The sequence below is a fragment of the Ictalurus punctatus genome, chromosome 19 (genome assembly GCF_001660625.3).
Source record: "Ictalurus punctatus breed USDA103 chromosome 19, Coco_2.0, whole genome shotgun sequence".
NCBI classification, from domain to species: Eukaryota; Metazoa; Chordata; class Actinopteri; order Siluriformes; family Ictaluridae; genus Ictalurus; species Ictalurus punctatus.
The window spans coordinates 19,842,373-19,870,168 of NC_030434.2; the positions used below are offsets into that span (position 1 = coordinate 19,842,373).

The 27,796-nt window shown below is 40.2% G+C and overlaps 1 protein-coding gene across 4 annotated transcripts; it reads left to right on the top strand.

The window, feature by feature from the left end:
- Positions 1 to 15: 15 nt before the first annotated feature.
- tspan12 (tetraspanin 12) lies at positions 16 to 27,796 on the top strand. 4 transcript variants are annotated; one of them, XM_053688047.1, is made up of 8 exons: positions 16 to 878; positions 5,225 to 5,307; positions 6,340 to 6,570; positions 7,568 to 7,703; positions 15,082 to 15,147; positions 19,552 to 19,659; positions 20,916 to 21,059; positions 26,317 to 27,796. In XM_053688047.1, exons 1-8 carry the CDS (start codon positions 813 to 815, stop codon positions 26,605 to 26,607), a joined length of 1,125 nt encoding a protein of 374 aa, XP_053544022.1. In that variant the 5' UTR covers positions 16 to 812; the 3' UTR covers positions 26,608 to 27,796. The 4 variants fall into 4 exon arrangements, with proteins under 4 accessions (XP_053544022.1, XP_017349858.1, XP_053544023.1 ...); XM_053688048.1 differs by lacking the exon at positions 16 to 878 and adding an exon at positions 914 to 1,115; XM_017494369.3 differs by lacking the exon at positions 6,340 to 6,570 and having other exon boundaries at positions 27 to 878.

Here is a 27,796-nt window from a genome sequence, read left to right on the forward strand (position 1 = left end):
GCTAATGAGGACGCATTGTGTTTGCCTTTAGGACCCGGAGGCTGACACCCTGGGACAGAGAGAGAGACAGACAGAGAGAGAGAGAGAGAGAGAGAGAGAGAGATTCTCCTAAACTTCCCACATGCACTGAAGTTGAAGTGACAGAGCCCTGCCCCAGCCTGAAAAGACTGGACAGAGAGCTCCCACAACACTGAGCTAAAGTAAAGTGGAGTACACAGTACTGCGGAGTTCACACAGCGCTTGCAGCTCACTTTGGATCGTGTTATACTTCAGCGCTACTTTCCACTAAATAAGGCATTGAAGTGAAAGAGGATTATTACCGTCACTGCAACATGGCAGCTCTATTCAAATGCCTATGGGCTTGTTTTTTGTCCGTAAGTGCCCACTCGCGCGAGCATCCGCCGTCCTGAGGCACGAGGAAGCAGCAAAAGCAGCAAACCACCTGTCGCACGTGCTTTCGGGGAGAAAAGGAAAACTTCTGACGGATATTAAGCGCACTGTCACTCCGCGAGCGCGCTGCGCGTGCCAGCACATGCAGTTTGGATCGCCTCGGTTAACTGTAATCGGTGTCTGAGAAGACATGTGACAGCATTATTTCTACTCTCTCTCTCTCTCTCTCTCTCTCTATCTCTCTCTCTCTCTCTCTCTCTCTCTCTCTATATATATATATATATATATATATATATATATATATATATATATATATATATAAATATACATATATATATTCCCCAAATCTGCCAGCGGATCGCGTGCGCGCACGGTGGTGGACAGCGTCAGAGCGGTAGAATGAGGAATGACGCGCGTGCACGATGGCGCGAGAGGACTCGGTGAAGTGCCTGCGCTGTCTGCTTTACGCTATCAACTTACTCTTCTGGGTAAGACCCCACGTCCCAGACTGAACACCGCCGCACTGAATAATAGGTTCAATCCTTGCAGTTTGTGCCAAAAAAAAAAGAAGCTCGAGCGCGGCGGCAGGTGGTCGAGGGGCCGCTCGCGTTACACGCCTATGGGACGCCTAAAGGTGCAAATATGCGCCACTTGCACGGCACATACTCGACTGCGTACCTTATGTAGCTGCTGCACATCTGGAGGATTAAAAGCGGCGTCCACCAGTAAAACATCGCTTTTACTGTCCTTCTGGTTTCTAAGTCGAACTGTAATGTTTCGAGATCTCATGCACTGACAAGCTCAGTTTCTGATGAAAAATCTCCGCTGTTGTCCTGAGGGGCGTCATGATCTTTCCATCTCTATTCAGAATCATCACCATACATTCAAAAGTAGTTACTAATCTAGACCATTCAGAAGACTGGTCCTCAAAACAGACCTTTTGGTAGATTTAAGAGGTTTTTAAAATTCGAACGCTGACTGTAAGAGGAAAACTGTTTGCGTTTGTACTCAATAACTGTCGAGAATAGTGCATAGATATGCGATTTTAGACACAGCATTAGTTTGTTTATTCAGTTGGGGACACATAGCTGCGTTTACATGGACAACAATAATCCACTTTTAACCCGATTAAGACCATACTTTGATTAAGAAACTACCATGTAAACAACAATTTTTGCTTACCTTAATCTGATTAAGGTCATACTCTCTAATCGAATTAAGACTGGTGGAGTACACCTGTTTTAGTTGCATTATGGACGTGTATTACAGACATGTACACACCTTAATCACATTATGAACGTCGTGTGAGAGTTATCACCGCATTTTGCGACAGGACACGATCACACACGGCAGTTTTCAACCTTTTTACGGCGAACAAGAGAGTTCGGCTGCGTCCCAACCGCATACTTGCCTACTTTCCCCACTGTAGTGGGGGAAAATACATGCGTCTCGGCTACTATATAGACGGTAAGTACGTGGTTTGGGACGCAGCCCACGGCTTCAAGCAGTCGTCTATTAGCACGTACAGCATGACAAATAATTAACTGCACTTAAAGCGTTCGTAAAAAAATTAAATAAAAACACCCAAAACTGTATACGGTATCATAACGAAGACCAACTGTATGTTGATACGTGAAATTCTGGAGGGACGTCGGACGGCGTGGCGCGGTGACGTAATGGGCTGTTAATCTAATTATGTTCTAAAACATGTAAAACGGGAACATGACAGGAGTATTCTAAAAGCGAGTCATGTAAACACCTTAATCTCAATATTATCTTACTCAGAGTAAGGTCAATAATTAGATTACTGCTGTCCATGTCAATGTAGTCATATTGTGTCTTATGGTCTCATACTGCCTCTATCAGTACGTTTACATGAACAGTAATATTCCGATATTAACCCGATTAAGACGGTACACTCTGATTAAGAAACTAGCATGTAAACAACGATTTCAGATTACCTTAACCCGGGTAAAGTCACACTCGAAGTACCCTTTCTATAAAACGGCCTATAAAAACCCCTAGGTTAAACTAATCCCTTATTTATTCACTTATTATAAACTTATTTATTCACATACAACCAGGGTCCTGTTTCTCATACGTCACTTACATTTACATTTACATTTATTCACTTAGCAGACGCTTTTATACAAAGCGACTTACAAATGAGAGAGATACTTAGCTTAGTAGCTCTCAAAGCATGGTCTGCAAAGTATACCCAGGGGTTTACTTTTTTACTGTTTTTTATAACAGTCACGGAAAACACGACGGACCTCTATCCACGTTATTATTGAATTCTTAATGCTTATTTTAATTTTTTGCATTTACAGCATTTTACAGGGCAGCTTACAGATGTGCTTTGTATTATCCATCAAAAACATATCTTTATTCTAGTACAAATAGGTCTGTGTCAAAGCTTTAGCAAGACCCATATTATATTATTCTAGAGGAGTTGCTAGTGTTTGACATATTAAAAGTAACAGGATTTCCAGCTCTCAGCAAAAAATTCCAGCCAAACTACATCTCAAACCAGCCCAGTAAGTAGCCCAAAAACTTCAGGCATGGGAAAACAATGACACATTTTTCTGCTTTTTCTCAATCTGTGTATGAGAAACAAGTTCACCATTGTGCACATTATTATCAGTATCTGCAATACTCCTTTTTATTATCATTTGATACATCTATTATTATCCATGCCATAATCCCCTTTCCCTCTCCCAATCTTTGCAATATATCTTACAACAGAAATGTTTCTATACATCTTAGATACACAGTTTGTATTTACAATTTCCCTTTGTTCGCCATAGCCTATGTGTGTAGAAATCAATTTAATTTTATTCTGGTTATTTGCCTTAAAACATCATCAAAAATGATGGTGGCTGCAGACTATGTTTTAAACTAGCTCGATAAACAGACACCCGAGGACTTGCTTTTCTACTTGCAGTCCTGAAGTAGAATGCAAAAGTAATACAATCTGTTTAAAAAAAAAAAAAAAAACTGACCCAACCTGACAACCCTGACAAGTGGGTCTGTTGTTGGTAATTTCAGGAATAAAAACCCTATGCTTCCACAATATTGTAAATATTATTGTACACATTTACATACTGAGGGTAAAGTTTTAATAGCGAGATTACATTGATAAATGTTTGTGAAGTTCAACATTTTTAAAAGGGGTCTCTGGATGCAAAAAAAAAAAAAAAAAAAAAGGTTAAGAATCCCTGATTGAAGATAAAATGATGTGTGTCATATTTACTAATCAAGATAATTCCAGACAGGCTAGTTAAATTAGTTCTTCAAATGCACCTGAGAACTTGATTAGTGCAGACAGATCACTTGTATTTTATATATCAGGATGTGAAACCATAATCAGTGAGTCAACGATCGGCTAATGAAAATTAGTACGGAAGCCCGGAGAGGCCTTTAAAAGCTTTTTTCTTGAATACAATAAATGCCCTTTAGTTTTATTCATACAAATTCAAACACTATATATATATTTTTTACATTTGACATAAATTACAACTACTGATACACCAGATCCATCCATCCATCCATCCATCCATCTTCAACCGCTTACTCCTTTTCAGGGTCACGGGGAACCTGGAGCCTATCCCAGGGAGCATCGGGCATAAGGCGGGGTACAACCTGGACAGGGTGCCAGTCTGATACACCAGATTCACCTGTTAATTCGCTGCTTTTTAATCACAACCGTAGTTCACATACGTAATTTACATACTCTAGTTTAAATAATTGGCTTGTACTGATGCATTTATTGTCACATATACAAATAGAGAGAAATTCTTTTATTCTCCTATTCTAGCTTGTTAGGAAGCTGGGGTGAGAGCTCAGTGATATGGCAACCCTCGATTAGAGAGGGTTAATTGCTTTGACAATAGACTAGGGAAGCTTGCATTCGATTCTTATTCACCCACCAAGTGTCAGTGGCCAGTCTGCAACCATCCAGTGTTTATCCACTGCAAAAGAGATGGTTCTCGTTGAGAAAATACGTTCAGTTTCAGCTCCAAATGAACACATTTTGCTTTTCTCACAGTACACTGGCGTTCCATTCTGCCAGCGAAATGGAAATCAACTCATCAGTCATTTTCAATCAGTATAAACTAATGAATTATTGTATTGCTGCAAGTCTGTTATAAGATTAGTCAGGACACTGTTGGGTTTCTGTGTGTAGAGTATCATGAGTCTGTGTTTAGATGCTGGTGAGCAGGGTGATGGGAAAGCTTTTATTATTATTTACATCAAATGATAATTCTGGGGTTCAGCTCTTCTTATAGAAGATCTCTCTTTCTAGGCTTCCACATGTCTGAAGTTTGCATAGATTATCTTGAAAGGGTCTTTTATTCTACAGAATAGGTCTGGTGAAAATAGTTCTCCCGCCAGTTAAGCACTGCAGTCCCCAACTGCTACCCGTCTGATCCATTTGGCTGTCCATACTTCTGCTTCAACAACTGCACACTGAATTAAGATCTATTAAGCCCGAGGGCCATATCTCTATGTAGCGGGCTGCCTCTTTGACCCCCCAACCAAGCCTGTGCTGCATGTTTCACATTCTGCTACACACTATTTTAGGGAATTAAATGTGATAAGTGCTGGGTGTCGCTTTCACAGCCAAGAACGCCAACAGGGCCCACAAACTAAACTGTGCTACTCATATCTCAGTGGGTCAGACAGACATGCCACAGTAGCCTTACACAAACAGAATCCCAACAAGGTTTAGAGGGCTCTGAATTGTGAATGCTGGAAGGGATGTAGGTTACTGAGTTGTACACGTATATTTGTGTTTATGTGCTGCCAGTCTAAAGCCTCTTTCTCTCCACAGTTAATGGCTCTGTGTGTGTTGGGAGTGGCTGCGTGGCTTAGGGATTACCTGAACAATGTGCTCACCTTAACTGCGGACACCAGGTGAGAGTTCCTGAATGGGCAGGTGTGAACGGCTCCATCCATTCAAATACAAACAAAACTCTGGTCGTCTTAACAGCCAGAAGTGGCTCATGCAGTAAACACTATTTTTTTTTTTTTTTTAAGTAGACCTGAATCAACAGAACAAAATATCTCTGCGCTCTAAAGCACGATATGTAATTGAGTAATTAGTAAACAACAGTCCCTCCAGGATTTCAGAAATGAACGCAAAATCAAGGAAACGCCACAATATTCAGAGGAGCTTGCAATTTTTCAAAGTTAGTTTCCAGAGTTTCCACAGATTTCGGTTAAGACACGTCATGTGACATCATCACAACACGCATTCAGCCAAAGCCCTCTTCGATTCACGAGTACAGCTAAAAGGTCTCATTTACCAACAAACATCACTGTGAAGACCGTGAGAAACCATTTTGTGCAATTGCGATTTCGCCGATTCGAGTAGTTTTCCAAAAACAAGCACACATTGTATGCAAATTGCATCGCAAATTTAAAAATTTTTTTAAAAAGGCGCAGCAAAGTCAAGCATTTTTGGACGCAACTATCACAAAAAAAAACCTCTGTGAAATCCTGTACGGACTGAAATACCTCATTTGGATTACATATAGTAGCTTGGCTTTTGCATTGAATGTGCTTCCGCAGCAGCAGAATATATTTTTTAGATTTTTCAGACAAAAAAGGTGAGCTCGGAGTGTGATCATACAAAACTGGATCAATGGTACGGCCCGATATGTAAATTATTAGACGTTGAAGTGCTCACTAGAAGCACAACCTAAATTGCACGAGAACTTACCTCATGTTAGCGATGATGGGAATTGTTAAATTAACACCCACTTATAGAAAACCTTATCAATGATTAATATATTTGTCTTATTAACCTTAGATTACGTTGATTGCAGAATGGCTGTTATTAACCTTCTTAGACCGTCTGACTCATCAGATTCAAGAATTCAGCAGTGCCGTGGTATAGATATTCTATAATATAAATCCATCTTCCATAACGCTTATCCTACACAGTGAGCCTGGAGCCTATCCCAGGGAACTCGGGACAAACTTGCGGGGGACACCCTGGACGGGGTGCCAAAACATCACAGGAAACAATCACACACTATCGACAATTTGGAAATGCCAGTCAGCCTACAACGCGTGTCTTGGGACTGGGGGAGGAAACCCCCAAAACACGGGGAGAACATGCAAACTCCAGGCACACATGGCAGAGGCAGGACTCGTACCCCCAACCCTGAACGTGTGAGGCAAACGTGCTAACCACCGTGCTATATTATATATAATGTTTAAAAATATAAATCATATAACATGTTTAAATAACTGAATCATCTGCTTTTTAGGGTATGGAATTTAATTGTATTGACCAGAATTTACACCAACACACACACAAAAAAATGAATTTGAATCGAATCAAAATCCAATGAATCCTGAATCAAATTGATTCACAGTCAACCCAAACACTCTCACGTTTAAAAAAAGACGCTGAACGGATTCCGATATACTAAATTAAGATGCTGGCACTTATCATCTGCTTCTTCTGTCGGAGGTGTAATTTAGCACCGTGGGACACTCTTTAGTCTTGCAGCGGTTTCCACAAATAAACGGAAAGCGGAATGTGTTAAGACATGATTGCAATATGGCAAAATGAGCTTTCCAGAGCTGCAACTTGCTGACTCAGTTCCATTTTGCAGCAATAAAAATCTCATCTGCCCTGAACGGATGCCACATAATGAGATAACAGCTGAGTCGAGTATTTCAGTTTCACACTGTTGTGTATCCATTGTGCTTCAATGTGTATGCGTGTGTGTCTATTAGTACCCTCTCTCAAGAGAGAAAAGTCATCCTATGGTGAAAACTGTGATGTTTTTGGTTTGAGAAAGGTGTGTGTGTGTGAGTGTGTGTGTGTGTGTGTGTGTGAGGAGGGTGGTTCACACTCATCCAAAATTAGCTAGGCTGCACATCAAGGATTTCCCATGTCCTTTCCAGGCTATGTATCATTGAGACATGAGGACAGAGAGAGAGAGGGAGTGAGAGGTCGGAGGCTTACATTCCTACTGAGTGCAATCATTATTTACATGTAACTGGTGGATTAATAAAAATGCAGCGCTGTGAGAGTGGAGGATGTAGTGGGCAGGATGGGGGGGGGGGGGGGGCAGGATGGATTGATAAATAAACAAAAAGACTGCCAATGAATAACTTCCAAGTTCTGCTCTCTTCTTTCTCTGTCTCTGTGTTGTAGGCTGGAAGAAGCAGCAGTCCTCACATACTCCCCTGCGGTCCACCCCGTTGTCATTGCTGTGTGCTGTTTCCTAATCATTGTGGCCATGGTGGGCTACTGTGGCACGCTGAAATGCAATCTTCTGCTCCTCTCCTGGGTATGTCTCCATGTGGGGTTTTGATTGTGTGTGCGTATGTGTGTGTGTTTGTGTGTGCGTGTGTGAGAGAGTGAGAGAGAGAGAGAGAGAGAAAGCAAGCAAGCAAGGAAGAAACAACTGGAAAACATATACATGTGCTTGTGTGTGAGTCTGTGTCTGCTTTCACTTATAATTGCATTCGAGTATGATTTCCTTAACATATATAGAATTCAAATGCATTTAAATATTGAGGAGCCTACAGTTCAGATTTAAACAGTGTAAGCAACACCAACAACATGAATATTTGAGGTTTTTCAAATCATATCACACAAACCACATCGACATTGAGATGTTAAGATTTGTTTTTATTCATTCAGCCACAATATTGCTGATATTTAGGTCATATTAGGTCAAATATGACATCTTTAGTTCATCTTAATGGAGAAATAGTTTTTATTTGGCTTCCTAAACTGGCACAGGTTTTCTTCAAAGATTTCCAAGTATTTGGTTCCATCCATTCTGCTCGCAACACTGATTGAAATGCATCCCCTACAATATGATGCTACCACCATCATGCTTCACTGCGGGGAAAGTGTTCTCAGGGTGATGAGCAGTGTTGGGTTTTTGCCAAATGGTAGTGCTTTGTGCCAAAGCCAAAAGGATCAGTTTTGTTGAACAAACTCTGGGGCCTTCCAGGTCAAGGTGTATTTATATTGAGATCATGTTACAGTTTCCTTGCACACAGATGGACTTCATTCAACTAATAATGCTGCACCGTGACTAATTTAGGAGTTTCACAGCACTGGGGGCGCATAGTTTTCTTGGTAAACTATATTGATTCCTCCGACTTAAATAATAGGGGCTGTTTAGTGTAGACATACAGTATAAACTCAATGAAGTCTATTTCAGTTAAAGATAGTAACACTACAGAAGGTGGGAAAGTTCAAGAGGGTGAATACTCATGAAAGGCACTGTCTGTACTTATTCCACAGGGTATAATAATGGTGTTCTGGTTCCATTGTTCACTGCATGCTCAGTAATGCATTATTTGAAATTCAGTCACTCAAAGAGCAACTCTATTTATTCAGAGCCCTTTTCTTTCATCAAGAAACAAGGGTCCCTCAGACGAGAGGTTTAAAAATCGTGTGTTTTGATAGATTTGCATGACTAAAGGTGGAAATATTTTATTCAGAATTTCATAAACATTTGAAATTGTTCTGTCAGCCGTTGTCCACATGTGTACATGCCATTGGTTGTTGTGTAGTCCGGTTTTGGAACCAGAACTGGAGTTGGATTGTAAATTATTGTTAATCCCACTCTCTGAGTTTGCACTTCTACCTCAAGAGGGCCCTTCAGGTTATCATGCTTTCTGATCATTTATGTTGTAAATCTTTGTACAAGCTCAGCCTTGCCCACTTTCCTGAGGCCACACTGTGGTAATAGGATGGACAGAATGCATGATGTGCTAGTAGAAACCCCTTTGTTAGCTTGTCGTGGTTTACGCCTCCTGTTTAAAATGGCCATAAAGCATGCGAATAGCTAAGAGGAAGAGTTATGGCCCACGTTACAGCAATTTACAGAGAGGAGGTGCAAGCTACAGCCTCGGGGCTCCACATCAATTACAGCGATGGACAGGTGAGGAATGCCAAAACAGAGCCTTGCCCACAAATTCATTCTGAGGGTTATGGATTAGCATTCTGTGCGATGTTGGGTTGTTAAGTGATGGTATTTTAAGACTGTTATGGGCCATTAGCAGGGAGAGGGAGAAAGGGAAATTTGAAAATAGGCCAATAAAACTAAAGAAATCCACAAACGATGCCAATTATGGGGCGTTTCCACGGTATCACGGACATCAACCTTCTGCTCTGGGTCTTGGGGAAGACTTTTAGGGGATGGGGTAATGATGCCGCCACCACCTTAAGGCTCATATGAGAATGAAACACATTTCTTGTAGGTTACATACAATGGTGTGGCCTATATACATTTTCTGTATGTTAGCATACTTTGCAGAAACTGGCCTTGTGTTGGTAAATGATTCCGCTATAGTGTCTTTCTGCCCATCCTTAAGAGCATCGAAGTTGCTGCCTCATTATGGTACCTGGTTTGCAATGGTCAGATCTTGTACCAAACATAGAACCCATCAAGTTTGTAGCAGGTAACATGTGAGGGTTCACATTTGGTTCATGCAGAGGGTAGCCCCCTTGTAGGGCAGAGGTGGTTCAGCGGTTAAGGCCTTGGGCTACTGCTTGGAAAGTCATGAGTTCATATCCCAGAACCACCAAGTTGCCACTTTTGGGCCCTTGAGATGCTAGACCCTCACTGCCCTTGACCCTCAACTGCTCAGCTGTCTATTGTATTCTGTCTCAGATGTAAGTCGCTTTCGAAAAAAATGTCACTTGAGGTAAATGTAAATCTAAATGCAGAGGTGTTCCTCAATGCTCAGCACTTCAACTTCTTCACTTTTCTTTACAATTGGCTTCATCTACCATAGATACAGTATCTGCTGTATACCACAGACACCCTACTCATCCTTTGCACCATCAGATACCCAGGTTGCTACTTATATCTTGTCACATCTGGCAGACCTCTCATCATGGATGGAAGCTCATCAGCTAAGGCCCAATTCCAGCAGGACTGAGCGTCTATGCATACCTGGAAATGCATGTAGTACCTATGACTTGATTTTGCTGCCTTGAAATTTTATTTAACTGAAGCATCGGTGTTCACTTTAGGGTTTAGTTATTGTCCTCTGACTCAGTCATGCAGGGTTCTCCTACACAGTGTCAGCAGGCTTTGTACATTTTTTTTCTTCTAGGCCACCACGCGGATGCCTTAATATCTCGATACTTGACTGCTGCAAGTCATTTCTGGCAGGTCTTTCTGCACTTGCAATTTCTTCTTAACTGATCCAGAATGCAGCAGCCTAACATTTCTTTACCCATGACATTCCACTTCTACCTTCACTGGCCTCCTATAACTTCCAGCATTAGATCCCTGATGCTTATCTGCGGAGCCAAAAATGGACCATTCCCCCTGTACATGATGGCAACAGTCCAATCGCACACAGTTCTCATAATAATGAAGGCTTGGCTTCTTCTGCCAGCCACAGCATTCTCTCGTGGTGCCCAGGTACTGGAACTTTTAATGGCTGAGTTCCTTGGTTCCTAGACCATTTAGTAATAAAGACATAAATAAGCCCTCATAATACAATTATGAGTTAAGTTACATATGTATCCACATTGACTCCTGCTTCTAGCAGGGTCTTGGCGTGTTGGTATCTGGACTCTGGGAAGTCTGCACCAGTTAGGCTATGTTTTCTAAGTACGTTCCATTAAACTGTCTTGAATAAGAGTGTACACTACATACCATAAATGTTATTCCTTCAGAGCAACTTTGCCTGTGCAGGTAGATGACTACCTTATGACTCATTCAACCAAAACTGCAACTGCTGGTGCCACCAACCGTTACGGTGTCAAGTTACATAAAAAAAAACAAAAAACAGATCGAATAGTTCTTAAAGGTGTTGGGTGATATTGGTGGAAAAAGAGGTTAGCTAATTGCATGAAAATCCTTCTTTCTTGTGTCACGGCAACAATAGAGACCCAGATGTACACCTGAGCTAGACTATAAAGAGGCCATGGCCGTGATTTTCAAGGCTGACTCCTGTTCCAGATGAGGACCCTGATTTCTGGGACGTCTTCCCCCACTTACCCTGCTCTTCTCCTTTATGGGTCTCTCCATTCATCTCTTTATTCACTGCCTCTCCTCTCTTCTCCTCTCTGGCCTGTCTGGGTTTGGGTTACAGCAAGCCTGCAGTATTATCTAACACAGCTTCAATAGGTAAGGCAATCCAGGCATGAAGCGGGGCGACTTGGGGAAAAAAGACAGGCTCTTTAGTTTCCCTGAGCCTCTGCTCACCAGCCGGCATTGCACACATAGTAAGAACAGGGACAAACACCTTCTCACTTTCAAACACATATACACACGGTTTATATCAATTGCACACGGAACTTTGGCTATGCGGGTAGTCGGCTATCTCATCACCTGTTCACACACATTGATAATCAGTACACAGTTAGTGGGAATTTTGCATGATTTGTAGCCTAATAACTGAACTGAGGAGTGCACATGCCTCCACACACACACACACACGGACTGTTCACAAAGAAAGAAGGTGCATGGACACTAATGCATTCTGGGGCAATGCAGGAGGAGGGACAGCAGGGAGACAGAGTAAACAGGCATGAGCTAATAAAATGACAGTAAAGAAGCTTACAGTAACACTACTACACTGTTATGAGATGGTCAGTCGTGCCTACCATGGGGTGCCAACCCATCACAGGGCAGACTATATAAATCATTGTTTCTAAATAACTGGATTTTTTTTTGCATGTGGAGTTTCACATGTTCTCCCTGTGTCCATGTGGATTTCCTCCGGGTTCTGCAGTTTTCTCCCATCTTCCCTAAACATGATAGTAGATCCTATTGAAAAAGTCAATAACAAGTACTTGTTTAAATTTTTTTTCTGGTTGTTCAGCCTACTTGTCTGTCGAGCGACGACCAAGAAAAAACAATATCTTGGACACATATTTCGCTTGTTCCAGACGACCAGGTTACTGACCAAAATTCAGACCTATGGACATGTACAATAAATACTGTAGCATTTTGACGGACAGTCAGTACTTCACTCTGTCAGTACTACAAAGTGGAAGTTTTCTTCTGCTTACTATAATGCGGAAAAAATATTGTGAGGAAATAAAGACACTAGCCAGACTCATATGTATGATTATATACTCATTCGTTTTCCTCAGTATTAATGCATAACATGCTTTCTATGCAGTATAGGAATATGCTAGCTGTCACCTTTTAGTCAATTAGGGTTCTGGACAAAACAAGGCATTTGGCAGCACATTGGAGTCTTACTTGCATGGTGGGCTTGCTAATAAATATATTATTTGTCCACACTTGATTAATAATGCATATTGTATAAAAAAAACAACCTGCTAAGGAGGCGCATGATGTTATCTCCTCATACTTATGTGTGTGTGAGAGAGAGAGAGAGAGAGAGAGAGACAGACAGACAGCATGAGAGAGAGATGATCAGCAGGTTAAAAGTTCACATCAGCTAGATTTAGAGAAGTGAGGAGTTTGGATGGAGAAGGTGTAAAAGCCATGTCAGGGTTTTGTGGTTTGCATTCTATACATGTGAGTGTATATGTGTATCGTGTCTGATAGTGTCTGATAGTGTGTGTGTGTGCGGGGGGGGGGGTTGGCATGTGTGTGACGAATAGCAAATGGATCATATAACTACAACGGACATCTGTTTAACACAAATATTTGGAGTTTCCAAATAAACACAGTCAGCCAGGCCCTCAGTACTAGCTCGCTGCCAAATCCTGCTCCTGACATGAGCATTCATCTTAATAAGGCCTCACAGTGCGTTTGGTTGACAGTTTGAGTGTTAAGTCAGATGCGCAGGCCAAATGGATGTGCAACAGTGTGTGTCCGTGTGTGAAGTGAATGGAGAATACCTTTCCTCGCTATATCAGTCTGAAAGTGCAGGGGGGTCCTCACCGTACTGACCCATCAGTCACGCTAACAGTCCGTTACAAAGAGATGAGATAAGATTATGCAGGGATGTCTCTCTCTCTCTTTTTTCTCCCTCTTCTTCTTAAAGGAACACTCCAGAGCTTTTCAGCCTCATTTCTATCCAAAGCATCTGTAGCATGGACCAGAATGTCACCACTATTTCCAGTACAGTTAACATGGAAGTCTAGAGGCAGTTGCTGAATTCCATGAAAAATTGCTATTCAAAATGATAACCATTACAAAGAAGGACGTGAGTTCTAAAGTCTTTCCAAAGCATTTTATACAACTTTCAAAGTAATACATCCGTCCATTTTCTGTACCGTTTATCCTACACAGGGTCGCAGGGGAGTATGGAGCCTATCCCAGGGAACTTGGTGCACAAGGTGGGGGACACCCTGGATAGGGTTCACACCTGTTGTAGGGCACAATTGCACACACATTCATACACTACAGACAATTTGGAAATGCCAGTCACCCTACAATGCGTGTCTTTGTATTGGGGAGGAAACCAGAGAACCTGGAGGAAACCCACGAAGCATGGGGAGAACATGCAAACTCTGCACACACAGAAGGGATTCGAGCCCCCAACCCTGGATTGTGCTAACCACTACACCACCGTGTCCCCCAAAATGGAATATATACGTAATTAGACATGACATGGTATGCTGTTTAGGAACATAATCAACAAAGGGGTGGTGTGATGCAGCCGAACTTGAGGCGCAGTTACTTTTCCCACCTGAAATTTATCATCCAAAATCACATCCTGAACAGTTTTATTCCCCTTATACTGTATCCATTTGCCAATACTAACAATATTAATACATTAATAAACAACATATAATCCCATTTATAGTTACGTTTAATGTTGTGGCGGTTAGTTCCCATTTTTGTAGCAGCTCTAAACAGTTCCTCAACAACCGTTCTGTTTTCACACCCTTGAAGACAATAAGACAAAAAATTTACAGCTTGTAATTTTATAGAGAACTTTCCTGGAAACTTTCCAGCCTTACTTCTGACACTGGAGACTCCTTCCAAATATGCGAAATAAATGTCGTCATATCAACGTTTCCATTTATTATTAGGCTTAAATTATGAGGAGCACCCTCATACAAGACCCTGTGAAGAGCTGTTACTACAGAAACAATAACGCATTACAAGACATGCATTGATATAATCCTGGGGTTTGTCTTGCAGCCGGCATTACTCTCAGAGCTGCTATTCTAAAAAAATTTACTCAACACCTTCTAACCAATCAGAATTGGGAATTAAGTGCTGAAGCATTCTGCGAAACAGGATTTGTGTTAAAGGTTTAGTTCAACCAGTGCCCTTAGACTTCCATTATATACTCAGCAAGAAAAGAAACATCCTCTCATATACAACTGCTCGTTTGATATCCATGAGAGCAGAGTATTTTTGTGAATTGTTCGAACAAAAGATCAAAAGGTTACACAATAAAGACAATTTTTCACAGTGGTGGCTTGGCAGTTAAGGCTCAGGGTTATTGATCAGAAGGTCGGGGGTTCAAGCCCCTGCACTGCCAAGCTGTCACTGTTGGGCCCTTGAGCAAGGCCCTTAACCCTCTCTGCTCCAGGGGCACTGTATCATGGCTGACCCTGCACTCTGACCCCAACAGCCTGGCATGCTGGGGTCAAAAGTCTCAAAAGTCTCATTAATTTCAAAAGTCTCATTATCATATTTACCAAGGGTACCAAAATTAGTGGAGAGCACTGTATGCTACTGACACAGTGGGTGGAGCTAAGGATGAAAAATATTGGAGTATTGACTTTTTTTGTGTTGGTGCTCTCTACAGTACTTTGGCAGTCTGCTGGTGATCTTCTGTGTGGAGTTGGCCAGTGGTGTGTGGACATACGAGGAGGTGAGTAATCCCATGAATACGGGAATACTGACCTCTCACCTACCTTAGTTATCTCTCACATCTCTCTCTCTCACTCACACACACACACACGCACAGATAAGCAACGTAATGGTTGTGGATCGGGTTTCTGTGCTCACCAGACATGGGTTAATCTTTATTGGAATGAGTTTAGAGTTTAGAGAGCAGTCACGAACACATTTTCTGTAGTGGCCGAAAGAAGAGCCTGGTCAGGGCATTACAGTCCTTTAGTATTAACGCAGTGAACCCAGTGAATTATAGGGTCCTTCCACTTCCTGTTAGCTTCACTGTGCTGACTGAATAATGAGCCGTGTGTTACTTAATAATACGTTGATCTGGTGGCGTGTCCACATGAAGGGACATTTTCGAGGTTTTATTTTGGTTACTGAGGTTCTACTTAGGAACAAGAGTAGATATTAATAAGCCATAGCATCATTTACGGTTGAGTGCAAAAATTTGTACACCCTACGGACTTAATGACAGCAGAAAGACATTTGGGTTAGGTTTCAGTGATGCTCCAAGTAAGAGCTTATACTAAACTTATGTGTGTGTGTGTGTGTGTGTGTGTGTGTGTGTGTGTGTGTGTGTGTGTGTGTGTGTGTGTGATGCTAAGGTCTTTTGAGGAGCTGTTCTTGAAGTGAGCTTGTAAGGAAAAAGGTTGAAAATTGTGGTTGCAGGTAGCATCTGCTACTGTTAGATTGAGTGGCTCAGAGATAAGCCTAACCTTTACTGTAGGGTTACACACACACACACACACACACACACACACATACACACGTGCACCCTACAGGCAGGATTTTATCAACAATCGAAAGACCTTGAATGTTTTTTTCATTTTTATATGTACCATAGCACAAGTGTGACCGAAACTGACCTGTGTGTGTGTGCGTGTGTGTGTGTGTGCGTGTGTGTTTGTGTGGCCCTAAAGGTTAGACTTATCTCTAATCCACTCAATCTAATAGTAGCAGATGTTACTGGCAAACACATTTTTCTTCCTTTTTCCGTACAAGCTCATTTCAACAACAGTTCCTCAAAATGACCTTAGCACCACACGCACACACACACACACACACACACTCACACACACACACACACACACACACTCACCCTACAGGCAGGACCTTATCAGCAATCGAAAGACCCTTGAATGGTTTGTTATGTACCGTAGCGCTGCACATCTGACCTGAGTGTGTGTGTGTGTGTGTGTGTGTGTGTGTGTGTGTGTGTGTGTGTATGTGTGGCCACTCACTAAGAGCCTACGCCTCTGCACCTGGCCCTGCAACATTATCCCTATTGTCCCTTTCTCCACATCACCATGTGGCAGTCAGTAAATCCCGCTTGCTGCATTTCCCCCATTTCCACTTCCACTATCAGACTCCACTCTCTGCCATACACCTGCCCCAGGTGCATTCTGGGTCCTCTGCCAGTCAGGGTGAAAGAAACAAAACAAGGTTTCCAGAGCATGTGAAGGGCGCCTGAGGCAGGGTGTCTCGCTCCAGCAGTCTGCCAGAATAAGGTGTTTAAGTGTGGGATGTTTTACAGCAGTGCTGCTCAATAAAGTGCTCATGAGAGAGACATTCAGCTGCGAAATATGGAGCGTACTGGTGTTTCAGCTGCCTCATGTGAATTAATATCATGCCATAAACTTGAGGAATTAGTGGAAATTAAGCTGGACCGTGCTGATATATATCACACTGCAGGCCAAATTAATGTCTGTCCAACAGTGAAAATTCTCACAGCTCTCCAAAGCTCCATCTTTAATTTACATAACAAATAACACTCATTTCTTTCCTTAGCAGAAATACTAGGAATATGACAGCGTTTTTCAGACTCATATCTATCCACAACATCTGTAGCATATATGTGATTACCACAGACAAGAATTTCAACACATTTCCTTAATCAGAAAATGTGTTTACTCCAAACTCACTTATAAAGGCAGATTTTGGGACAGACAGAGAATAAATGTTTATGGAAAGTGCTTAATGTCGTGGATCGTTTCCATCATGTTGGTGTTGAGCATGTTGACTGCAGTAAATAACAGCAGCACTGCAAAAGTCCCAAAAAGGTTGAAAAATTGGTGCAGATCATTAAGAAAAAATTTAAAAGGCTTTGAAATGTTTAGTACTTTAGTAGTAGTAGCAGCAGTAGAAATGGTTGTGTTAGTAGTAGTAATATTAGTAGTAGTAGTAGTGTAAATAGCAGTGAGGTAGTAGTAGTAGCAGTAGTAGTAGTAGTAGCAGTAGCAGTAGAAATAGCATTAGAAGTAGTAGTAGTGTAAATCGCAGTGAGGTAGTAGTAGTAGTAGTATTGTAAATAGCAGTGAGGTAGTAGTAGTAGTAGAAAAATACTTTAGAAGTAGTAGTGTAAATAGCAGTGAGGTAGTAGTAGTGTAAAAAGCAGTGAGGTAGTAGTAGTAGTAGAAGTAGTAGTAGTGTAAATAGCAGTGAGGTAGTAGTAGTAGTAGTAGTAGTAGTATAAGTAGTAGTAGTGTAAATAGCAGTGAGGTAGTAGTAGTAGTAGTAGTGTAAATAGCAGTGAGGTAGTACTAGTAGTAGTAGTAGTAGAAGTAGTAGTAGTGTAAATAGCAGTGAGGTAGTAGTAGTAGTAGTAGTAGTAGTGTAAATAGCAGTGAGGTAGTAGTAGTAGTAGTAGTGTAAATAGCAGTGAGGTAGTAGTAGTGTAAATAGCATTAGAAGTAGTAGTAGTGTAAATAGCAGTGAGGTAGTAGTAGTAGTAGTAGTAGTAGTAGTAGTGTAAATAGCATTGAGGTAGTAGTAGTGTAAATAGCAGTGAGGTAGTAGTAGTAGTAGTAGTAGTAGTAGTAGTAGTGTAAATAGCAGTGAGGTAGTAGTAGTAGTAGTAGTAGTGTAAATAGCAGTGAGGTAGTAGTAGTAGTAGTAGTAGTAGTGTAAATAGCAGTGAGGTAGTAGTAGTAGTAGTAGTAGAAGTAGTAGTAGTGTAAATAGCAGTGAGGTAGTAGTAGTAGTAGTAGTAGTGTAAATAGCAGTGAGGTAGTAGTAGTAGTAGTAGTAGTAGTAGTGTAAATAGCAGTGAGGTAGTAGTAGTAGTAGTAGTAGTGTAAATAGCAGTGAGGTAGTATTAGTAGTAGTAGTAGAAGTAGTAGTAGTGTAAATAGCAGTGAGGTAGTAGTAGTAGTAGTAGTAGTGTAAATAGCAGTGAGGTAGTAGTAGTAGTAGTAGAAGTAGTAGTAGTGTAAATAGCAGTGAGGTAGTAGTAGTAGTAGTAGTGTAAATAGCAGTGAGGTAGTAGTAGTAGTAGTAGTAGTAGTAGTGTAAATAGCAGTGAGGTAGTAGTAGTGTAAATAGCAGCGAGGTAGTAGTAGTGTAAATAGCAGTGAGGTAGTATTAGTAGTAGTAGTAGAAGTAGTAGTAGTGTAAATAGCAGTGAGGTAGTAGTAGTAGTAGTAGTAGTGTAAATAGCAGTGAGGTAGTAGTAGTAGTAGTAGAAGTAGTAGTAGTGTAAATAGCAGTGAGGTAGTAGTAGTAGTAGTAGTGTAAATAGCAGTGAGGTAGTAGTAGTAGTAGTAGTAGTGTAAATAGCAGTGAGGTAGTAGTAGTAGTAGTAGTAGTAGTAGTGTAAATAGCAGTGAGGTAGTAGTAGTGTAAATAGCAGCGAGGTAGTAGTAGTGTAAATAGCAGTGAGGTAGTAGTAGTAGTAGTAGTGTAAATAGCATTGAGGTAGTAGTAGTAGTAGTAGTAGTGTAAATAGCAGTGAGGTAGTAGTAGTAGTAGTAGTAGTGTAAATAGCAGTGAGGTAGTAGTAGTAGTAGTAGTGTAAATAGCATTGAGGTAGTAGTAGTAGTAGTAGTAGTGTAAATAGCAGTGAGGTGGTAGTAGTAGTAGTAGTAGTAGTAGTGTAAATAGCAGTGAGGTAGTAGTAGTAGTAGTAGTGTAAATAGCATTGAGGTAGTAGTAGTGTAAATAGCAGTGAGGTAGTAGTAGTAGTAGTAGTGTAAATAGCATTGAGGTAGTAGTAGTGTAAATAGCAGTAGTAGTAGTGTAAATAGCAGTAGTAGTGTAAATAGCAGTGAGGTAGTAGTAGTAGTAGTAGTAGTAGTGTAAATAGCAGTGAGGTAGTAGTAGTAGTAGTAGTGTAAATAGCATTGAGGTAGTAGTAGTGTAAATAGCAGTAGTAGTGTAAATAGCAGTGAGGTAGTAGTAGTAGTAGTAGTAGTAGTAGTAGAAATAATAGAAAAGTAGTAGTTTTACATGTACTATATGTTGCAGTAATTTTGGTGGTTTTAGACTATTTTAATGTGACACTATCGTTGCTTTTACCAAACAGGTTATATCTGGATGAATGCAGTTTTTTGATGTTGTTTATTCTTTGTGCCTCTGTGTGTGTGTGTGTGTGTGTGTTTAGCCATCAGTGCAGCGGTCAGACATGATCAGCCTGAAGTCACGTATGCCGAACTACGGCCTGCAGCGCTACCAGTGGCTAACACACGCCTGGAACTCCTTTCAGACTGAGGTGAGGACGCAGTAATGCAGTGTGTAAATGCCTCATCCAGGTAAATGCTATTATACTATACAGCATTTACACAACAGTGGAAGTAGTTTCATTTTAATCATGTGACTTTTGTTTATTATTACATTTTATTCGGGATTGGTCAATAAAACATGACAGGACGTGCTGTTATAGGAACAAAATCAAGGATGGGTTGGTGTGAGACAGCATTCCTGTTACCACATCATACTTTTTTATGAGTTTATAGTTACATTTAAACAATTTACATCCTGTTATCATTTACGTTATAGCAGCTATAAACAGTCGTTCCAACTGCTGCTTTTAAAAACAAGCAGATAGCTAGATAGATGGATAGATAGATAGATAGACAGATAGATAGATATGGATGGATGGATAGATAGATATATAGATAGATAGATAGATAGATATGGATGGATAGATAGATAGATAGATACATAGATATGGATGGATGGATAGATAGATATATAGATAGATAGATAGATAGATAGATAGATAGATAGATATGGATGGATGGATAGATAGATAGATAGATAGATAGATATGGATGGATAGATAGATAGATAGATAGATAGATATGGATGGATGGATGGATAGATAGATAGATAGATAGATAGATAGATAGATAGATATGGATGGATGGATGGATGGATGGATGGATGGATAGATGGATGGATGGATGGATGGATGGGTGGATAGATAGTATTTAAGAAAGTTGGGAGGTTATTAAAGGCAACTAATTTCCAGACTTGGAAAAGTACGGACATTCAGAAAACTTTTTGTAAATAAATATACATTTTCTTTTGTCAAAAAAAGACACTAGTGATCTAAATCAGTTGATTTGACATTAGACCTCCACTAATTCCCCCAAATTTATTTAAAGGTTTAATTATTATATGGTTACATGATAGTCAATGCCCTTTACTATAAACAAACAAACAAAACAAAACATTGAGCATCGGAAGTGTGGAATGTTAAATCCTCAGTCATAAAATGGCCAGATTTTATTCCCTGACCAGAAAAAGAAGAGAAAACAGTTAAAAGAGAGGAAATGCTATTGATAAGACATCTTTCCGATTGTAGTCTTTGTATTTCTGCTTGATGTTTTTAGTTCCATGCTTTTTATTTGTTTTCTTTAACTTGTAGTCTTGTGATTATTCTGTTTTGCGTCTCCTTCAAACCATTGCACCTCTGGACTGAATTAATGTTTTTCTTCGTCATGAATCTGTCCTGCTTTTCAGTTTAAATGCTGCGGCGTGATCTATTTCACTGACTGGCTAGAGATGACGGAGATGGAGTGGCCACCTGACTCCTGCTGCTCCAATCAGTACGCAGGCTGCGCTCGCCACGCCCACTACAGTGACCTGAGCGACCTCTACCAGGAGGTAAGCCTGGGTGATGGCCAGCGGCTGTTTAGAGGAACGATCGCCTCAAGTGTTCTGAACCATAGCCTGCGGTAATTAAAGAAGTTTCAGTAGCCTCGGGCTCTGAAAGCTCTTTGTAAAGACGAGCCTCAGCTGCTTTTGTCGATGGTAATTGTAATGCAGCAGGACTTCATAAGGAGAGATAATGTTTGACTCGAAAGATAAGAGGGTCAAACGAGAAGAGGCTGGGAAGTGACTCTCCAAGTTGTGTGTGAGTGTGTGTGTGTGTGTGTGTGTAATTAGAATGAGATAACATACAAATTAGAGGGTGAAGACGTAATTTACGCTTCTAGAGCAGACGGATAAGAAGTTGAAGTTAAGAAAACACACATGCACGCACACACACACACACACACACACACACATGCCCTCATGAAAGTGAGAGCACTCACTAGGCAGCTTGAGATGTCTTTCACATTAGGTTCAAGATCAGTTCTCAAATACTTTTCATGCTCAAAAAGAACCTTCTAGGTCTACAGTCAGGTCTTGTTCAACATTTCAGGACTGATTACAATTTTACAAAAGATGACCTTCTGTGTGGTTTAACTTGAGGGTTGGGGGTTCGAATCCCGCCTCCGCTCTGTGCACGGAGTTTGCATGTCCTCCCCGTGCTTCAAGGGTTTCCTCCCAGTTCAAAGACATGCATTGTTGTTTAATTGGCATTTCCAAATTGTCTGTAGTGTGTGAGTGTGTGATTGTGCCCTGCGGTGGGTTGGCACCCCGTCCAGGGTGTCCCCCACCTTGTGCCCTGAGTCCCCTGCGATATGCTCCAGGCTCCCTGTGTAGGATAAGCGGTATGGAAAATGTCTGGATGGACCTTGTGTGCAGAAAGAACTAGACTAATAGTTATTAGATGAAGGCTGATAATGAACTTTTGTACTAGTTGAATAAGGTTGCCTAAAGTCTGCTTTAGACTACTAAACTTCTGGTATGCTGATCAAAAACACCGATTGGTGTGTAAATCTGTAAAAGTAGGACTTGACGGTAACTATAGAGGACATTTAGGTGAATTAGATTGCTATTAAGGAATCCTTTTCATTTCCTGATGATCTGATGACAGATATGGTTGACTGGGTCAATCCAAATGAATTCAGCTGCACAACCTGAATAAACTGTTTATATACACCCAAACACTGCACTCCAGTATATGAGTACGTTATATACATGCACGTGCATATAATCCAAACCAAACATTTAGTCATTTTTAACGTCAGACATTTGTTTCAGCAAAGACAGAATATCAGTTAGACACCAATCTCACCCTTTTCTCAATCTCACGTTTATTGTTTAAAAGATATTAAAATCCATTTCATATCCATCTTGGAAAACCTTGTGTCCTCACAGAACTATTTTTCACACCGGTCATGTTGGTCAGCTTGCAGTTTGGCTGTTTTGAACTGAGATAAAACATTTCATTTTGATTACCTTAGTTGGATTACTCCATTTGAAGATAAGATTTAATCTGGGATTCTTTGGTTGGGTCTCACAGGGGTTTGTGTGCTTATAAAGTTTCTATGCGTGTTTTTTTCCTTTTCTTTAAGAACCCATAACTGTCCAAACAACCACTAAGGAACCCTTGTTTTTAAGTATGTTCTGTTTTATTTGATTTTGAATCAGCTACCAGCTGCAGGACTGGAGGACTGTTGTTGCAACAAGCTAACACACTTGACAAAAATGTCAAGGTTTATTTTGTCTTTGCTTGGCAGCGGTCGAGTTTGGACAGAATTATGTCAGGCTGTAGCTGTATTTGGATTCAGAACGGTGCTGGAGGGTTGGTCAGGATGGCCTCGGACACAGTGTACTCGGGCTGTGTTCAGGTCACATTCGAAACTCCACTCCCTTATTATGGACTAGCCCACATTTTTTAATTATTTATTTATTTATATTTTTTCAAAAGGCACATCTATTCTTTCAGGAAAAAAACCCACCTCATACACACAGTCACTGGTATCAAATATGCATATTTACTACCTCCAAAAGTATTCATGAAAGGGATCAAAAGTAAATATACATGTTTGAAATGCAGAACATGCGGTCGGTACAGTGCTCTCCACTAATATTGGCACCCTTGGTAAATATGAGCAAAGAAAGCTGTGAAAAATTTTCTTTATTGTTTAACCTTTTGATGTTTTTTAAAAAACAATTCACACAAATACTCTGCTCTCATGGACATCAAACAATTGCAAACACAACACAGGTTTATCCAAAAAAAAAAAAAAAATTTGTTAAATATAGGTGTGGAACAATTACTGGCACCCTTTTAGTCAATACTTTGTGGGACGTCCCTTTGCCTAAGATAACAGCTCTGAGTCTTCTCCTATAATGCCTGATGAGGTTGGAGAATACATGGCAAGGGTTCTGAGACCGTTCCTCTATACAGAATCTCTTCAGACCCTTCACATTTTGAGGTCCACGCTGGTGGAGTCTCCTCTTCAGTTCACCCCACAGGTTTTCTATGGGGTTCAAGTCAGTTTTCAAGTCACACAAATATTAGTTGGAGTTCCATGATAGAATAACAACACTGACCCTCATGGATTGAATATGTTTGCGTATCTATGTCTTGGCACACTTTCAAATGTATAGATGTTTAAAATGTTTCCAGTATGTGCCGATTGAGCTTAATACATTTTTACATAGTTTTATAATCATTACCTGAATTGTTCAGATGAACAGCCATCTGTCTCTTTCCTGTTAAAGCACTTTTTCCCCCCATGATGATGGATTAAAAAACAACAACAACAACAACAACAACAAGCTGATTTTTCTCACTATTTTAAATATGGGTGTCAAATGTTTAGAAATACAATCATTCAAAAGATTTTAAACATTTTTAAATATTAATCAGTGGTGTCAGTAATTTAGCCAAATAAACTTTTGAGAGAAAATAGAATTGTTAAAAACTTTTCCTCAGTGTTTTCAAATGTTCTTTAGGGGTGTCAGTTTTTTTCTGACACATTGTTTTCATAAAAAAAAAAACCCCACAATTATTAAAAAACTGATTTTAATATTTGACAATTTTAGGGGTGTCAATAAATTTGCCACGCGAGATTTTAAGAGAGAAAATACAGTCATTGAACATTTAAACATGTTTGCAATATTTTAAACACGGTGTCAAAGATATTGGCACACGTTTTTGAGAGAAAATACAATTATTAAAGAAAAATGTTTAAAACATTTTGTTTTTTAATATTATGCATATATTCTTTCGTGGCTTCACATACATACACATACATTTCTGAGAGGAAATACAATTATTTTTGCAATGCTTTAAACGTTGTTAAGGGGTGTCAATAACTTTACATCGTAAAACGTACCGAAAATGCAATGATTTAAAAGAAACCTGACGATGACTTTTGTTGGGCATGGGTGTGTAGTTACTTCAAATGTGTGAGTATAAAACAAATAATAATTTGCAATATTTATTTGATGCACTCATTTTTTTTTACTTTTATCAAGAAGGGTGCCAATAGTTTTGTAATCGACAGAGTAAAACAGCTAACTCTTGGCTTTTGAGAGTTATACAGCTCACTCAGGTTCATAGTACCAGTCAAGAGCAGATTTCACCTCCATCTTTTCTCTTTGCTGAGCTTTCTCTCTTTCTCTCCCTCTATTGTGAGGAGGTGTCAGGCATAAAGCACAAATCTCTCACTGCCAGGAAATAATGTACCTACCTTTCCACATTGCTCCATCTGCATAGGAAATCTCTCTCTCACAAACACGCACACAACACGCACACACACACACACACACCGGATCAGTGTTGCATTTCTCACATATTACCGTGGCAGCTGCTGTGCTGACAGGCATTAGAAATGTGTGTTGTTTCTGGAGCAGCAAAACACAACTGAACAAGAGTTTTGTATGTGTTTAGATGCAGATTGTGTTTGCATCAGTACTCCTAAAGATGCTTTTTGAAATAATTTTGAAGTGTTTCAAAACATTAAACTGTGCATACAGGATTTCACAGAGTTTGTTTGTGAGTGTTGCGGCTTTTTTTTTTTGAAAGTTTGCGACGCACCTTGTGGAGTTCTTTTGTGCTTTTTTTTTCTTTTCTTTTTTCTCAAGAAAACTACTTGAATTTGCAAAATCGCAATTGCACAACATTGTTTTGCACGGTCTTTCGCAGTGATAATTGTTGGTAAATGAGACCTGTTAGCTGTGTTCGTGTTCGACGTACGCGAATCGAAGAGGGCTTTGGCTGAATGATGTTGCGTGATGCGTCTTGGCCCAAATCTGCGTAAAAATCTGCGGTCATTTAGAATTTTTTTTAAAGCTCCTTTGAATATTGAGGAGTTTCCTTGATTTTGTGTTCATTTCTGCGATCGCAAAATCGCTACATCCTGGAGTGACTGATTAAATAATTATATAAGTTTGAAGATATCACAGAGAAACTAAAATGAACAGTATTGCCAAGAAACGTGTCGTAATCGAATCTCTTCCTTTTTAAGGCTTTTGTTTACACATTTCTGGTCCAGAAATAGGCCCCGCCCCAAACAGCTGGAACAGCTCTTTAATTCCGCTGCTTTATAATAAAGTTTTATGTTTATGTGCTGTGTGGGATCACGTTTCTCGAGTTACAGTCACATGACCTTTCCTTTCTTTCCGTTCATTCTCACGTTCTCACACTCAGATAAAAAAAAATCCATCTGATAACCCTTCATCCTGCGTTAGCGAAATTGGAAGAGTTATACATTTGAATTTATTAGTTTTTTTAAACTCCTTGAATGCACCTAGGACACATCCCCAATTATCCTCATATTCACTTCATATGATTACTACATATGGTATGTTGGTGTATACAGTACTTGATGTATTTCAATTCCAGATTTCATTACTACAAGATTCAAGGGGGGTGAATACTTATGCAATACTTTTGGTGAAGAGCACTTTGTACAAAAGAATGCCAGTTAGGATTCAGCCGCAGAGAAAGAAAGTAGCATTAAAAAACATATTCAAATTTAATTCAAGCAGCGCCATTAAAGCTACTCTTACAAGTCCAATTTATTTAAAAAATGTAATTACTTAAATATAATATGAGTAAATTTTGAGTAAACATGAATATGAAAACATGAAACATGAAAACATGAAAATGGCGTGTTTTATAAGTAAATGGATCTCTTAATACCAGGTGCATTGTTTTCATTCACATTACAAGCAGCAGAGGGCACCTATTGTTGCAAACCACCATTTTAAACTGCCATTTTTGTTCAACTTCCAGGGTTGCGGCCCCAAGATATACAGTTTCATCCGTGGCACGAAGCAACTGCAGGTCCTTCGTTTCCTGGGTGTGTCTATAGGAGTGGCGCAGATCCTGGCCATGACGCTGACCCTCACGCTGCTCTGGGCGCTCTATTACGACCACAAACCTCCCGATCCTACGCCACCTGACACAGTTACACACACACACTGCCTTGCTGAGGAGTCCCAAAAACCTGGACATGGGTACCTACGGACAGCCGACACCTGGGCTAATGGACACAGCCAGTTTGAAATGGAGCAGCTCTCTTAGCAAAAAGCGCTGTTAGTTTTTTTCTTACATATCTAAAACATATGGAGCTTCTTCTGTAGACTGGAACCGCAGCTACAAAGGGGATGGGGTAGCAGGGAATATACAGCACCTTATACATGGATATAGATTAGGATGCTGTAGAACACTCACAACATACCCTTAAAAGCTCGAAACACTCAGATTAAGTAACCAAAGACGATTCTGGAAGCGTCCCTACATAGCTATTCAGCCTTTCCCCACTAGAACCGTTGAGTTATAGAAGATTGGAGGAGGCTTCATGATTTTTATGTTCACATTTTTACCTGACATTTCGGGATTTAAAGGACTATAATCACTAGACGCACACATAAACTTGGGTCTTAACTGTATTTTAAGGGTGTATTAATGAATTCTCTGCTATTCTAAGCTTTTTTTTTGTTTTGGATGCACCTCTACATGTCTTAATTCACTAGCACTGTGATGTAAATTATCGAAAGAACAGTTCTAGTTTTAGCCAATAAAATGTTACAGCAGTGGCTTTGCTATAAGAAAGGTTGAACACAAGCTGTGCTTTTTAATCACGTAGCATGTACACTGAAGCATGTGTGTGAATTACAGTGCATTTAACAATCAGAATCAGGTCTTTTTAATATTTTTTTTTAAAAGTGTGTTTGTTGAAACTGGGCTGAAATGTAGCTCATTACTTGTTTAAGGATATTTTACAGACTGAATTACAGTTACCTGCAGCAGGATGTAATAGATATAGTGTGTTTTTAAGGACTGAAAAGTGTGCTATTATAGGAAATTAATCAACATCGGGGTGGTAGCAGCCCACAGCTTTTAAGGATTCCCCTCAGATGGACAAACTAAAGAACAGAAGCGTATTCTCCAGTTTTTTGCTATGTGATGTACAGATGGGTGACAATTTTTTTTCGGGGGGTGACAAAGTACCACAGGCTTCCAATAACTTCCAGAACAGACCTGGCATAAATTCTCTGGAAGTCTCTGGAAATGTACTGGAGTAATGGACACCATTTTTCTAAAAGATCATTTGTCCACGATTGTACCCATGGCATTTCAGAGCCACCAGTTTATCTTTTATCCATTTTGCTGGGCAAACTTATAATGGTTATTAGGTTAATTCAGTTCCAACAACAGAAAAATGAATATGAATGCACAATAGTTCATTTATTAAAAAGTTTTATCAGTA